This window comes from Musca vetustissima, unplaced genomic scaffold, assembly GCF_032173495.1.
Source record: "Musca vetustissima isolate MV318-11 ecotype Yass unplaced genomic scaffold, APGP_CSIRO_Mvet_v1 utg3682, whole genome shotgun sequence".
Lineage (NCBI taxonomy): Eukaryota > Metazoa > Arthropoda > Insecta > Diptera > Muscidae > Musca > Musca vetustissima.
Genome location: NW_026879861.1, coordinates 104,720 through 120,355, shown reverse-complemented (window position 1 = coordinate 120,355; position 15,636 = coordinate 104,720). Strand labels below are relative to the sequence as shown.

General features: G+C 31.8%; 1 protein-coding gene across 1 annotated transcript in view; it reads right to left on the bottom strand.

Moving 5' to 3' along the window:
- Positions 1–6,139: 6,139 nt before the first annotated feature.
- LOC133324982 (LIM and SH3 domain protein Lasp) overlaps positions 6,140–15,636 on the bottom strand; it is a gene marked incomplete at its 5' end in the record, with an annotated part of 77,102 nt that continues 67,605 nt past the window's right edge. Inside the window, 3 exons of the mRNA XM_061533806.1 lie at positions 6,140–6,444; positions 6,511–6,764; positions 9,209–10,540. Of these exons, the coding sequence (XP_061389790.1) occupies positions 6,265–6,444; positions 6,511–6,764; positions 9,209–10,540 (1,766 nt within the window). The remainder of the gene's footprint in view (positions 6,445–6,510; positions 6,765–9,208; positions 10,541–15,636) is intronic.

The following is a 15,636-nucleotide window of genomic DNA, read 5'->3' as shown; positions in this document are numbered from 1 at the left end:
AGTGACGATAACAGAGGAGGCAAGAGAACCCCCGCTTATTGTATGCAATGTATTTTTTTTAAATATTTTTTTATGTGGATACGATATTGACTTTCAGAAATCACCAATTTCAAAAGGCATGGTAAATGTGAAGCTATGGTCGAAAATATAAATGTTTTTGAAAAAAAAAACAACAGTATTTATTAAAGAGTATTTAAAAATGTCAAATAAAAAACAAAAAGGTTTTGATCATGGCATAATTATGCAAGGTAGTCTCATAAATTTGCCTTTGACAGTATTCAGCTTTCAAAATTTGAATGAAAATATATTCCTTCGAAATGTACGCATATCGTGTGTTCAGTGGCAAAAATTGCTAAATCATTTACATTTATAAATATTTTGCAGGTCCCTGCCTCTAAAACTTAAAAATATGTAATGTAAAACCATTGTTAAATCTCAGGAGCACTGTTCAGCTTTAGAAAATATATTTTGTTTAATTTGTTGAAAATATGCCAATCGACATGCATTATTTTTCATATTATTTGAAATTGATATATGAGTTCCAAATTAAAATGGGTTGTCATCATCAAATTCTTCTGTAATTATGCCATGGTATTGATTTTATTTAACGATATCCCAAAATTCGAAAAAGTGCGAATTTGGTTTTGGTATTTTTTTTTTTTTTTTTTCAAAAAAACTATTTTCGGACATCTCTGATATATTTTTTAATTTAAATCGGATCAACAAAATTCAAGATTATCGAATTAATTCAAAATTACATTAATAAATTTAGAAATTATTCGTGTTCCATTTTGTATCCTTTTATTCCGATGGAGATTTTTTAATTTCTGTATAAGGTAAAACAAATTAAAAACTAATATTAGGTTTGATACCCACTTAAAATAGTTCAAAATTTACAGTGGCGATTTTTAATATTATTTAAATGATCAATATGTTAACCTCAATATTTTCTGGAAAAAAAAAAATAAAAGATAAATAATAAAACATATTAGAAAAAATATTTAAACAAAATAATTTATTGATTTTCCTTTCCACTTAATAAATCATTTACCTTTAGCATGGACAAATCTTGCTAAACTATGAAATACAAATTCCAAATAATAAAGTTTATTTTATATTTTCTCACCTTTTCTAAAGGGCTGTTCTCCCGACAATTTTAGCATTACCTTTAGCGTGTACAAAAACTGATGTGTATTATTGTATAATTGTTTTTTGTTTTATTGTAAGCAGTCTAAGTTTTATTTAACAGTCTATGATTTACCAATAATTGGGTGTAGGTTTTATTTTATTTCTAATTATGGTTATTATCCATATCCAATATGTTTAATGCTATTTGTATGTGTATGTATTCCAATTTAGCTAACTACAAAAGCTGTTTTCTTTTCATTGTTGTTGTCCCATTCTAAGAAAACATTTTATCAAAATTCTATTTTATTGTATTGTATAAATTGTATATTTTATTTATGGAGGCTATATGTATAATTTCGTAAAACCGAAGACCATTACAGACTCTCTTTTTTTGGAAAAGTCAAAAACTTTATTGTAAGAATCATTTAGGCTTAAATCAGTCCACCAATTGTTTTGTTGTTGTTCTTGTTATTAAGCAGTGCTTTACTTAATTTTTACTACTTATTTTAAAGTGGGGGCAAATGGGGCAGATTTGTTGTGATTTATATAAAATGTTTATGGATAGGTGTTTAAATAGTTAGTAGTATTATTTAGTCTGTTTTTATTTTTCTTCATGCTTTAAAATGCTTCATTATGGCTTGGCGTTTTTTTTAATTTTTGTTTTTAGATAATGGAACTGATATAAGTTGGACCGTTTTTCATAATAATCAAATTTTATTCATTTTGTTTCCAATAAAATCGCCAACTACCCACCTTTGTTTACATTTACAACTGTATCTTGAATTTTTTACAATTTCTTAATAATCGAAATAGTGGGTTCAATGAAATATATCCAATTTGCTAGAACCATATATTTAAATTTTAAAATAAATGACTTACCTTACAGTTTCATTTTTTACCTAGTTAGAACCAGAATTAATTCTTGCATACCCTTATACATCATTTAAAACAAAAATTAATAAACAACGAACAAGTATATTAATTACCTACTATTAGGGTGCACAATGTAAGTAATAAACATTTGGTCTGTTCCAGTAATTTTTTAATTGTAAATCTAGAAAAAGGGAAACATTTCAAAATTGCTCTCAGAGTACAAAATAATTTGAAATGTTCGGGAACGCAAATCTAGTAAATATGCCAAAATTAGATGGCAATACTTCAAAATCAACATAACAGCTAATCAGAAGTAGGCATTCCTGTTTACCATTTTTACTCGACCAAATTTCTCGAGTAAAAAGTTTTCAAAGAGAACGCCATTTTGTTTTGTGCTCTCTTAAATTTGAGTCAATGTTTTACCAGTTTTGTGGGTTGAGGAACGGTTTTCGAGTAAAAAGTTGCAAAACATGTAAAATGAGTAGATTCTTTTAGGTTCTGGAACGGAACTATTAATGGATATTTTCAAATTTAAAGTCACTTTGTAAACTTTGTTCCTGTTAATTTTTTTTTAATTTTCCAGATTTCATTTAAAAAATTTAAGATTACACGGTATTTGTAAAGATAAAGCATACAGTCATGTTCGCCTTCCAATAGAAATAATGACCACCGATGACTACAGAACCCAGATTTTCACGTCAAGGAGACCTACGAGCAATAGACATAAACCTCGGTCCATGGTATAAAAACAATTGGGCCGCTACTAGACAGTACCCACATAATGGTTATATTCGGGAGTATACGAAAAGTTGTTATATTGGAAAGCTTCCTTAATAAAGCTTCCTATGTAATGTGCAGCCTTATTCTGGACATCAATTCACAGTGAATTTATTCGCTCTTCCCTTTAAAGTCATTATCAACCAGACCTCGCAGGAATTTTTTTCGCATTTTTAATTTTCCCTTATTCTGAATAAGCTTTGAAAGCGAAAAAATTCTCTTTGGGAGATTACAGCGATGATGATATTTTGTGCGAACATTTTCGCTAATAAATTGAAAGGGAGCTGACTTAAAAAATAAAAGTATTAAAATTTTTTTTTATGAAAAATATCTCCACAATAGTTATTCTATGACTATTTTAAATATTATAAATGGTTGTATGCATATTTTTAACTCAAAACCAACACAACAACAAATAAAACAAAAAATAAAATGTCATTGGAAATCCTATTGATAACGATGCATGTTTTCCTTTTTATTGCAAAACATCGATCACTAAGCTCAACTTCGAAGAGAAATACCAATCAAAACAGTACATAACAGTGAAAACTTAAATAAAAGTTATAAAAAAACATTGAAAAAAAAAACACTAAAAAATATGGTTTCCTTTGAATGTATCGTCTGCATGATATGAAGGACGAAATCAAGAAGGGGGAGGAGGAGCATATCATAAATTAATTGGCCACTTTAAGAATTTGGGGAGATTAAATATGAAAATTGAATAAAAAGAATTATGTAGAGAAGTAATAAACTGCGAATTAATTGCTGATTTCTTCTCGTTCCCGTTTCGTTCAATGCGGTTTTTGCCATCATCAACAAAATGTTCTTTTATTTGTAATCTTGTTGTAGTCGATGCGCCAAATTGCATCAAACAAGAAACAGATGTTTCACACACCGTTGTATGTTGCCATATTTTCAAAAATTAATTTATTTTCTTTTAATTACAAACCAGATTTATAGAGGATTCTTGATATTTCACATTTATATTGTTATAAAGTTTAAATAACAATTAAAAGAATCAATAAATACAATTTTGAAAACTATTACAATGGTGCAACACACATTACAACTAAAATTACAATATGGCAACACGAACCAATATTTTTACCACCATTATGAAAAATCTCGCATTTTTACTTCTCCCTATTCATTCAGAATAAGGCGCTAATATGAAAGCGAAAATTTTTTTTCACAAGCAAGATCTCTCCCTAGCGAATATCCAGAATAAGGTTGATAATTTTGTATCTACCTTAATCGACATATCGTTCTTCATGATGGCCACTGACTTATCGGAAACCACGAAAGTCGTCTAAATTCTTCAATTACCAGGCATACACTTAAAGATCTTCATCTCAGGTTACACTTCTAAACCAATTTAAATTTATATTTGGCTATAAAATTAGTAAATTGTTTATTATTACTGCCAAGTTCAAAGTTTTTCTACAGTTCCAAAAAAAGTCCTAAAAGATATTATTAGGTTGACGAAATTGCGACAACATATACTCTTCCGAGTTTGTTGGTCTTGAAACCATCCTTTATACCGCTGAATCTCTGTCTACTTAGATCACATACATCCATCCCTGCATGCCTGTACAGGGGGTATCTATTCACAATATGACGTAGGGGCGTTTACAAATCTGTGATTCTTTTCAATTGTTATTTTTAATTGTAATAAATTTCAAATTGATTTGTTTTAACTTCATCTTATTTCAGTTCCATTTTCAAGTTATTAAAATCATTTTTTTTATAATAACTTTATATTTTTGTCATGATCATCATTATGTTAATGATATTATTAAAAAAAAACTCAACATGTATATTCATTTGTTTTGTTGTTGTTATTATTGTTGTATATTTCACGTTTATATATATTTTTTGTTGCTTTTGTATACAATATATAAATTTATTTTATATTGATCTATATTTATTTATGTTTTTATATATATAAAAAAAAATGAGAAGAAATTCGTTTCAGACATTTTATGTTTATGATAAATAGAAATACAGTTATTGTTTTTTGTTTTTAATTTTATAATAATTAATATTATTATTATTAAGGTTTAGTTTTCAAATATTTATATTTTTATGGGGTTTCATTCGGTTTTATGTTGTTTTATTTATGTTTTCTTATTGATGTATAAATTTTGTTTTTATACATATGTTATTTAGAGTTTTAAATATATATTTCAAAATAACAACAATTCTTCTTTGTTTGTGTTTTCTTTTTCGTGTTCTTCATTCTTCCGATTTCATTAGATAAAATCGTTAAGGAAAAATCACGTTCATATACAGCAAGTCAAGAAAAGTAATTTATTGGTGAAGTCAGTACTCCAAAATTTCTAGACTGCACTGCACATTAATTTACTATCAACTAAAAGCTGCTCATCAAACAATTTACAAACAAAGAGAAAAATAATATTGATTGAATTTGTTAGTAATAATGGAGCTCTTAAATTAGTGGGCATTTGTGGGGAGGGGTTAGTCTTCAAAAAACAAAAAGAAAATTAAATAAATATTATGTTTCCAATGGAAAAAAGGCCACAATGTTGTTGTAGTTTTATCAAGTAGATAGGTATACGTTAATAATTTATTTGTATTTTATTTATTATTATTTTTAATTTTTTACATTTCTTGACTAGCAAGAAATAAATTAATTTTTGTTTTTTTATATTTTATATTTATTCATAACATTTTGAAAATATTATTGAAATTAGTTTTAAATTAAAAAATGCTTCAAAATAATAAAAAAATATATGTGTTTAACTCAAATGCGTTTTGCTTTGTTTGATTAATAATTAGAAACCTTGATGTAGAAAAAGGTACTGCATAACTTAACAAATTAGAATAATAAATCATAGTTTCATCGCCTCTTGTATGTGTGTCTTACACAACATCATATTTTCCTCTTCTTCGTGTTGGTGTTGTTAATTATTTCTTTCTTTTCTCTCAAAATACATGATTTAGTAAATAATAGTAGAAATTTTGTTGGCGATCATTTTGATTCTGCGTATCAACGCTATTCATTTGGGATTTATGCTTTAAATTATTATTGTTGTTGTTGTTACTACTACTACTGGTCCGATCATCATCCATAAAAACATTGGAAAATATTATAAATACAAGTGCCATGTAAATGCACATTATTGTTATAACTAATATGTGATTTTTACAACAACAACCTTTTGTTGGTGTGGGTGAGGGTGAATGCAACGATGCATACGAGGTGGCAGGGATATTTGTATTGTTCAGGATATTATTGACAATGACATCGTTGTTATTGTTGCTATTAGCTGCTGCTGCTGTTGTTGTTGTAGTGGTGGTGGTGATGTTGTTGTTGCCGTTCGCTTTATTATTTTGGTTATTGATATTGCCATTACTTATATGACCATTACCATTGGCTAATGGTATCTTGCCATTGGTTTCCGAATGCTGATGCTGTTGCTGCTGCCCATGGTGATGGTTGTTATCGCTGGCATGCATTTCCTATTATATAACCGCTTGTTCAACATAGTTGGCAGGTAGCATGCCAGTTTTGCCAGTTCGTTCCACACGTCCTGTCATCCAGCCAGAATCAATGGATTCAACTTCGAAAATAATATCACCTTCACGGAAGCTAACCTCATCAACGTCTTGGGCTTCGTAGTCATAAAGGGCGCGATAAATACGCTGGAAAATATAGAACGAAAGAAAACAATAAGCATCGCAATATTTTATTTTTTATGAATTACTTACCAAATTTTGTTTGGCCTGTTTCTGTTGTTGTTGTAGTTGCTGCTGCTGTTGCAAATTGTGATGTTGTGGTTGATGATTTGGTTGTTGCATTACCGGCGGCATTTGATGATAATATTGTGGTTGTTGCATATTGTGATTGGACATGTGGTGTTGTTGTTGCTGCTGCTGTTCTTGGGCTGTTAAAGAACCATAAATACCATTAACAGGATCAAGATCAGCTATAGAGCCAATACGTTTGGCATACGAATTATTAACTGAAGATATTGTATTATTTTTGTATTTTATTAGAACCAATCAAAATTAAATACCACGAAAACGGAAAAGTACAGAACAGAAAGCAAGAAAAGAAGAAGTAAGAAAATAAAATAGATTTTGTTAAATAGAAAGTGACTTAAAGAATTGAAAAAAAAATGGAAAGTGTAGTAAATTAAAGTAAAGATTATAAAAAAATAGTAAGAGAAATAAATAAATTATATTTGCATTTGAGAAAATGTTAATGGTTTGAAATAGATTTTTTTAAAATAAAGTTTATCGTAAAATGTTAAGAATATTTTGGTTAATTGTTTAGTAATATTTTATGATATAATGTGGTTACATTTATTTCAAATATCTATTGTGTCTTTTTCAAAAAATTGAACTATAATTAGTAACCTAATACTTTTAAATCGCAATTTTTCAATTCTTAGGAACGCAATAAGACTATTCTCTAATATGTAAAAAAATATTATTCTTACAGCCTGATGCTGTAACATTCGAAACAGATGCCTTCGATTGAACCACATCAAAAATAAGTGAAATATTAGTAAAAAGCCAGCTGTTTGGTATTAAGCCAAAAAAATCGCTCGTTTCGAATTGTTCAGAAATAATGTGTTAATTTGCTATACCAATATAAATAAAAATCTATTTTTAAGGTTAACTAAATATGGGAGCTGATCCAAACAATCAATCAAACTAGGTTCAACATTACCACAGCATGAGTGTATCAGAAATATTGCTTATGGCGAATAAATGTGGGTTCACAATAAAATATTTTGACATAGATTGTCAAGAGCTAGATGAAAAGCCAGAAATCCAGCCTCATTCTCCTGATGAAATAGGGCTTCACTTTTCAAATTGTAGGAATATTGTTCAGGCTCAATTTTAAAACCTAAAACACATATTGGTTAGAAGAACTTTTGGGAGTCGGCCAAAAATAGCAAGTTTGTTTCCGTTTCTAGAACTAATATTGTAGCCTCTAAAATAGGCAAAAACAATGGGTCCATAGTATTTTATCCTAATGGATATGTAGCTACTGCTCGCTAGGCAGATATGCGACCACGTGTCTATCGGAGGTATATGCCTTGAAGTCAGAGGGTGCCGACGGTATTACATAAACATTATTATGTATTGACTCAACAAATTTTAAAACAACTTTTATCAACGTAAATGTTAAGTACCAAAACGTCGGATCCAGCACAAGCCAGCATACAAAAAGGGACAATTTTCCTGTGTGTTCAACGGATTGTATTACTAGACCGAGTGAGCCCCTGCTCAGTCTAATTGAGGAATATGGAACTCTCCACCTCAGTTAGGAAAGTATTCCAACTGGGATTATACAGCCCATGACGTACGAGGGAGTGTTATTGCTATATACTCGGTAATCAGAAATTCACCCTGTATACGGCATGGATCCTCTAATATTTTTGCTAAGATTGCCAACGTATGTTGACAAATATAGATGCTTGATAACCTAGAAGAAATTCCTACGAATTAGAAAACTTCCTACAGTAGTGAGGAAGTACGAACGAGTCTACCCAACCAAGTACTCAATGGAACTCCTCAGAAGCTTACTGATAGCATTGTTACCAGAATATATGGAATCGGGTTCCATTATCGATTATATAAGTGCATGTTAGTCTGCACCGGGGGCATTATCAAAGAAATCTTATTGATCTCTTATAAAATAATAGGCGGGTCTGTGGTAAGTTATACGTAGAACACAGTATAAGAGTATTCCATCGTAATAACTGCGATATGTGGTGGTGAAGATCGTATCCCTAACAATTAGGATCGATGAGTTTTAATATTGGAGGAGCGCATTTATTGAGTCCGACTAAATGGGTATAATATATATTCTGCACGTGGACAAGAATCACTCGATGTGCTGCCATCAATTCAGACCATATGCGAATTGAAGCGACTGCACTATCTTTGGCGGTCTAAATTACTCTTGACATTTTTGGTATATTTTTTGGAACTTATTAAATATTTTTATAAAGTTCTCAAAAACATACTTTACATAGCAATAATCAGCAGGGCTATTCCTTAACTTTTAACAACTATCGATATTGTTTAGATTGTTGTTAAAAAGATACAGAAAATTAATAGCGCCTAAAAGTATGCTCTACACATAAATCAATTACTTATCTTTATTTTATTAAATGTAAAATAAAATTACGACGCTTACATCTAAAAGAGTAGCTGTAATATTGGATATGGTAACATTAAGCATACATAAGCACAAAAGCAAAGCATGATAAGCTCTACAAGTTTTTAATACATTACTGAATTGAGATAAATTTAATCAAGTTTTTCAATGTCTATATTTTAACACTTAATTGAGGTTATGTTATATTGAGTTTTTTTCTGAATATAATGATATGTATATTGAAAAGTAATTCTAGCATGTTAGGTATGTATATGGATCGACATGACTTACCATTTGCACGATTATCAGAACTATAGATGAGTGTTGTGCTTGATCTAGCGGTATTGGGTAATGGACGCGGTCCATCGGATAGGGGATCATAATCGGCTATTTTACCAATGCTACCATTAATTGTTGTTGTACCACCATTGCTATTGTGATGATGATGAAGATGTTGATGATGATTTGTTTGTTGTTGTTGTTGGCCACCAACAATGCCACTACCACCACTGCCGTTGAGATTACCACCTAGTCCACTCTGCTGAGGTACTGCTCCTGCTGATTGATAGCTGTTCGTGTACGAATTATTGGGGAATAGTTGTTGCTGGGCTGTTGTGGCACCGCCACTACTACCACCATAGCTGGGTGTTGTTGCTGCCGAAGAACTTTTTTGTGCCTGATAAGCGAGTGATGGTACTAGACCGCCATTATTATTGATGCTGCTGCTGCCACTGTTGAGATGATTATTGTTGTGATGTTGTTGTTGTTGCTGATACAATTGTTGCTGTGATGTTGCCCTTTGACTGTTGGGGTAATTATTACTGGTGGTGGTTGTGTTATTATCATACTGGTCATAAGTATTATTGTAGGGTGTGGCCGTGCTCAATGCCGGCATTGAGGGATCATTGGGGATTAGAGCGCCTGTCGGATGATGAGAACTTTGTAAAATGGCCGAACGCAATTGATTGTAGCTGTTGTTGGGTTGTTGATATTGTGATGTTGCCTGAACATTTGAAATGCCGCCGCCAGCTGTGGTAGGGGTAGAAGAAGAAGAAGAAGAGGGATACAAATGAGAAGATTGTTTTAGGCCATGGGATTGCAATTGTTGCTGTTGCTGCTGCTGGTTTTGAGGCTGACGCATCAATTGAGGCTGTTGATAGTGCTGATATTGTTGCTGTTGTTGTTGCTGTTCGTGTTGTATAAATTGTTGCTGCTGTTGTTGTTGGTGTGATGTTGCATAGGGATGTTGGTGTTGTGCTGGCCCCGGCCGACCATTATTAGTTTGATAATTGTGAGCGGTCATACCACCTAGCGACTGATTGCTGGGCACAATGTGGGCCGTGTTGTGTTGTGGTTGTTGTTGCTGTTGTATATTGGGTGATGGCATTGTCTGTTGCTGTGACGGTGTGTTTGTTGTGTAGTGATATTGATTGTGCTGTTGTGGTGCCAGTGCATGTGACGGTGTCTGCTGTTGCTGCTGCGTCTGTTGTTGCTGCTGTGGTACAACACCCATGCGTGGTGACAATTGCTGTGGCGGCAATGGTGAATGGGATGCATGTACTTGTGGGGCATATTGTGCAAATTGTTCAGCGGCCAATTGTTCTGAGAAATATTCCGATTCGTCTAATTTTATTAAAAATATTTCATCCAAATGTGGTGGCATGCACACAATTTTATTTGTTTGTTTCAATTCAATAATTTATGGTGAATTTAATTTTGTTTTTCAACAAATGGAATGTGTGGTATTATATTGGTGATTTAATTTGGTGGTGAGGGTGAGTTTTTGTTAACAATTGGTTTTTGTCATGAATTCGTTTTATTGGTGGTTAACACACGGATGTTGAATAAACCCATAATGTGGTGAATTGAGTGTTGAATATGGAAACGTTCAAGTGAGTTGGGATTCATTTTAGCACACAAAACAAGCAACAAACAGGGCGACACAAAAATCAACATAAAATTAAACAGAAAAAATTAAAAAATTAAAATTTTAAATTATAAAAATTAAAATAATATTATATAAAAATTTAAAAAAATGTGTTATAACACATATGAAATAAAAATTATATTGTAAATATAATTTTATATATAAATGGATTGGGATATTATAATCTGAACAAAATTTGATTCAATATACACATTTTATTCCTACACAGGTTTGTTTCCTGTTATTATAATATTTAGCTTTTATATCGGTACATGTATTTTTAATAAAAAATTTATATAAATCTAAAATATATTCTGTATAACAGCTATATAATCTAGCTCTAAAAAAGGATCATATTTTCCCATACAATATGATCATTTTTTTTATTTTCATGTAAGACTATATCAATAGATGGAAAATCTTCTATTGATGAATGTGTTCAACTGAATGGAAACGGCAATTCCACAATTGATTTGAAGGCATGAAATCATGCTTGAGAATGATTTTAACATTTTTTGCCTTAACTATAATTTGGTAAAAGCTATCAGATATTTTTAGATTTTTTTCCAGAGGTAGGTAATAATGGGGATATTTATTTTTGCCTATCCGGTTACCCGTATATTTGACTCGGAAGTGGGTGCACCCGGTTATACGGAACCGTTTAATACAAAATCTATAGCATGGACCACTATCTTACCAACATTGGCTATGTGAAATAAATTCGTTGTAAAAATTTCCATATATTTGTAGGTTTGTAAAGTCCATATCTTCGGATACACAAATCGCACCATTTTGGGAATCTTAATGTGTAGTCTATAATTTGGGATTATAATGACCCTTGTTCGAGGGTTTTTCAACAAAGACGGGTTTAATAACCTTTTTTACTGTATATTGCTTTGCATTTTAGTATGATTGTAATGAACTCATGATTTTTTTTATAATAAAATTGAAACCGTGCAAAAGAATTTACAAAAACGAAAATCAAACAATTTGTTAAATCGTTAATACTGAAAAATATATATATATTTATAGGAAATGTTTGAAAATATCGAATGACTAACACACGCAATTTGAACTACTGACGTAAACGGAACAAAAAAAAAACATCATTTAGACACTTTCAATTAATTCGAAACGTTAAATTAGTGGGTGGAGCGCCACAACTATTGAAGAGACGGACGGAACATCAGTAAAATAAAAAAAAAATACTTAATTGATACAATTTTCAATTTATAACTCACGCACATGATTTTCGCACCATTCATTAAATATGTTTTAACGAATAAACACACATGTATGTATGGAAATATCACATAGGGTGTGTTAGAGTGGAAAGAAAGAAAAAAACTGGAATCTTTTCTATTCATAGAAATAATTTATATATTATATTAAACGTTTTAAAACCCTATGGACCCTATGGAAGCCCCTTAGTCCATAGAAGTAGACAATGTGCCTCTATCGAAAAAGAACATCGATAAATCTGTTTAAAGGCATGAGATTAGGTTCATAAAATACTAGTATATGTCCATTGCTTCGTTAGCGAATGTGGGAATTATTTGAATATTGTTTTGTTTGAAAAGGTATAGATCATAATTTAAATTTGAGTACTTTTGTTCTCTCATAGCACGTATTTTCAAAACTACCTCTATATATCAACATTACACACCAATTCTGACTGCAATAGAAATCTAAATTCGGTACAATTTATTAACTGTTGTTGTAGATTTCATGATTCGAGCTTTATAGTTTCACCCAAATTTTAGCAAATTTAGTTCCATTTAAATTTCCATAACTGCGTACTTCAACAATCCAACAGATATTATTATACCCAATGCCAGGATCCGAGCCCGCTCGGTTCACCCAAAATCTAAATAGTACCAAAATGTAGTACCATTGAATCCACATAACTTCCTTCATACCCCAATCCTAAATTCCAATAGTAATCTATATTTCAAATTTAAGGATTTCAACTCTATCTGTTGGCCTAAAACATAATTGTGTCCAATTAATTACAATTTATTACACACAACAACTATGTACCACAACAATCCAACAGAAAACATTGTTCCCAATTCCAGGCCGATCGTTTGACCCAACATCTAAATTGTTCCAAATTTAGTGCCATTGATTCCACATAAGTATGAATTTCCAAAACATCATACATACCTACACTACAACAGTAATCTTTATTCCAAATATAAAAAATGTCAGCTCTATCAAACCAAACTATTATATTATACCATTATAATACTATACCTAATTATGGTACAAATTTGTTTACAATTTGTACCAATTGGTAGAAATTTCCAACATTTCCTAAATATCCCAACAGTGATCCCAACTTCTAATTTCAGGATTCCAGCTCTGTCGGTTCACACAATATTCAAATTATACCATTCAGTACACATAACTACTTCAAAACTACTTGTATATATCAATTCTAAAATGCAGCAGTAATCTTATTTCCAAATATCAGTTTTCTATCGGTATACTCAAATCCATATTGTACGAAATATAGTACCATTTGGAACTTTTCGTACACATTAGTACACTTTAAAAATAATACCAACATATTCCCATCCTACACTCCTACGAGGTCGTTGAACCGGTGACTATCTTTGTGGATAGCCAAGCGGCTCTTAAAGCCATCAAATCTTGTCACATCAAATCCGAAGCCGTCCTCAAGTGTAGAGCAGCTCTGGAAGAACTTAACCATAGCTATCGGTTGTGTTGGGTACCAGGACATTGTGACATCTTGGGTAATGAAAGAGCGGATGAACTAGCTAGACGAGGATCTCAATCCACCGATCTAGAAACTGATGACTCAATCAAACCACCCATATGTCTTTTCTATATGAATTTTGAGGCATTCTTTGACGAAACATCCTGCGAACTTTGGCACAACGAACCTAGGTGCAACGTGTCAAGATCAATTTGGCCAACTATGTCTACCAAAAGAACGCACTCACTATTGAACCTAAGCAAAGCTGAAATTAGAGTGATGACGGGAATCATCACTGGTCACTGCAACATCAGGGCTTTTACTAGTAAATTGGATCTTGATGCAACTCATTACTGTAGACTCTGTGTTGACGAGGAGGAGACGGAGACAATTGAGCAACTCCTGTATCATTGCTCAGCCCTGGCTTACAGGCGACACAGACTAATGGGTGCTCATTTTCTACCGGGTCTCAGCTTCTTCTCAACAACCGAACCTGCTCTAATCTACAGCATAATTAGGGACATAAAGTTGTTAGGAGCATACAACCTTGGCATGTAACACTTTTTTCTGTCTGACTCATAGGGCCATCGACCTTCATTCATTCTTCACTCATTTAATTTACTAATCTTCTCTCCCCTACAGATCTGTCTTAGGTCTCTTCTCTTCGCTGTATCTCTTCTTGTGGATGATCACAACGGACCTAACCGGTCTCAGAGTGTTGCAGTCAAACATGTGACTGCACATCCCCTAACCTAACCTACACTCCTACGATAATCTTTATTCCAAATATATGGGTTCCAGCTACATCCTTACATTCAAATTCAAATTGTACGAAATTTAGTACCGTTTAGTATTTTTCGAATACATGAGTACGGACTTCTAAAACTGCATTCTTATATCGTATTTACTTTGCATTCCAAACATCAAGTTTTTAGGTCTATCCGTTCAGCTGTTCGAAATTGTAACAAATTTAGTACAGTTTTATTTTTCGAATACATATAGTACAAATACTTTTTGGTAAATCTATCCTACACTCCTATAGTCACCCAAATTCATTCAAAATTCAAGATTTTTAGAGTTCTAGAATAAATATTGCGATCTCTATCGTGATTTCAACAGGCAGAAGAGAAAGACGGACATGGTTAAATCTACATTTTATTCTGATTAAGAAAATATATATTCCGACGATTATTTCGGAATGATACACTTATTATTGTACTCAATCTATCTGGAGGGTATAAAATATACATATGACCACCAAAACGCCGTTCTAGGCCTTATTCATGGACCTGTAATATTCCCGAATGCACCTACGATTGGAAAATTAGAACCTTTAAAATACCGGACAGGGCACTTATAGGCGATTCTTGCCAAAACATGTACCTTAGTTTCGAATAATGCATATATATTTTCACCTTATTGTGGAGGACATAGCTGGGCAAAAGATATTTTGAAGACTTGGGGCTGGATCATATCCTCTATGAAAATACTATCTTAGAAATTTAAATATTAAGCAACTAAAGTGGAGGACCCTGTGTTCGTGTGTGTGTGTTTCTTTCGCAGAGATGTGTGAAATAAAACTGCCTAGGTATTTTGTTAGAAATAAAGTTTTCATAAAGCACGTCTTGTTTATATTTCAGTTGTCGGTATGAAGTCATAATATAAAATAAAATTCGGAAATCTATAGCACATGGATTAGAAGAAATGTGAAAACATAAACTATTTTTAAAAATATTATGTTCAATTGTTTTCAATATCATATAAACAAAAAGAAAACACACACACACACATTCAGGTGGATCCACCTACCCCAAATATGGTAAATTTCACTACTGCTATGGCTGATGGCAAGGCCAATATGTGAAGCTCCTAACATAACATTCCGAATTATTGTGAAATGTAACAAGGTAGTTTTTAACACAACTGCCATCATTTTTAAAAGTATATTTGCATACCAAAAACGTTTCTAGATTTGCCACTAACTTTTGCTACGAGATACCTACACATATGTATATATAATAATTATATAATTACTTTTATTCGATTTCCAGCCAAATAACTTTTGGCCAA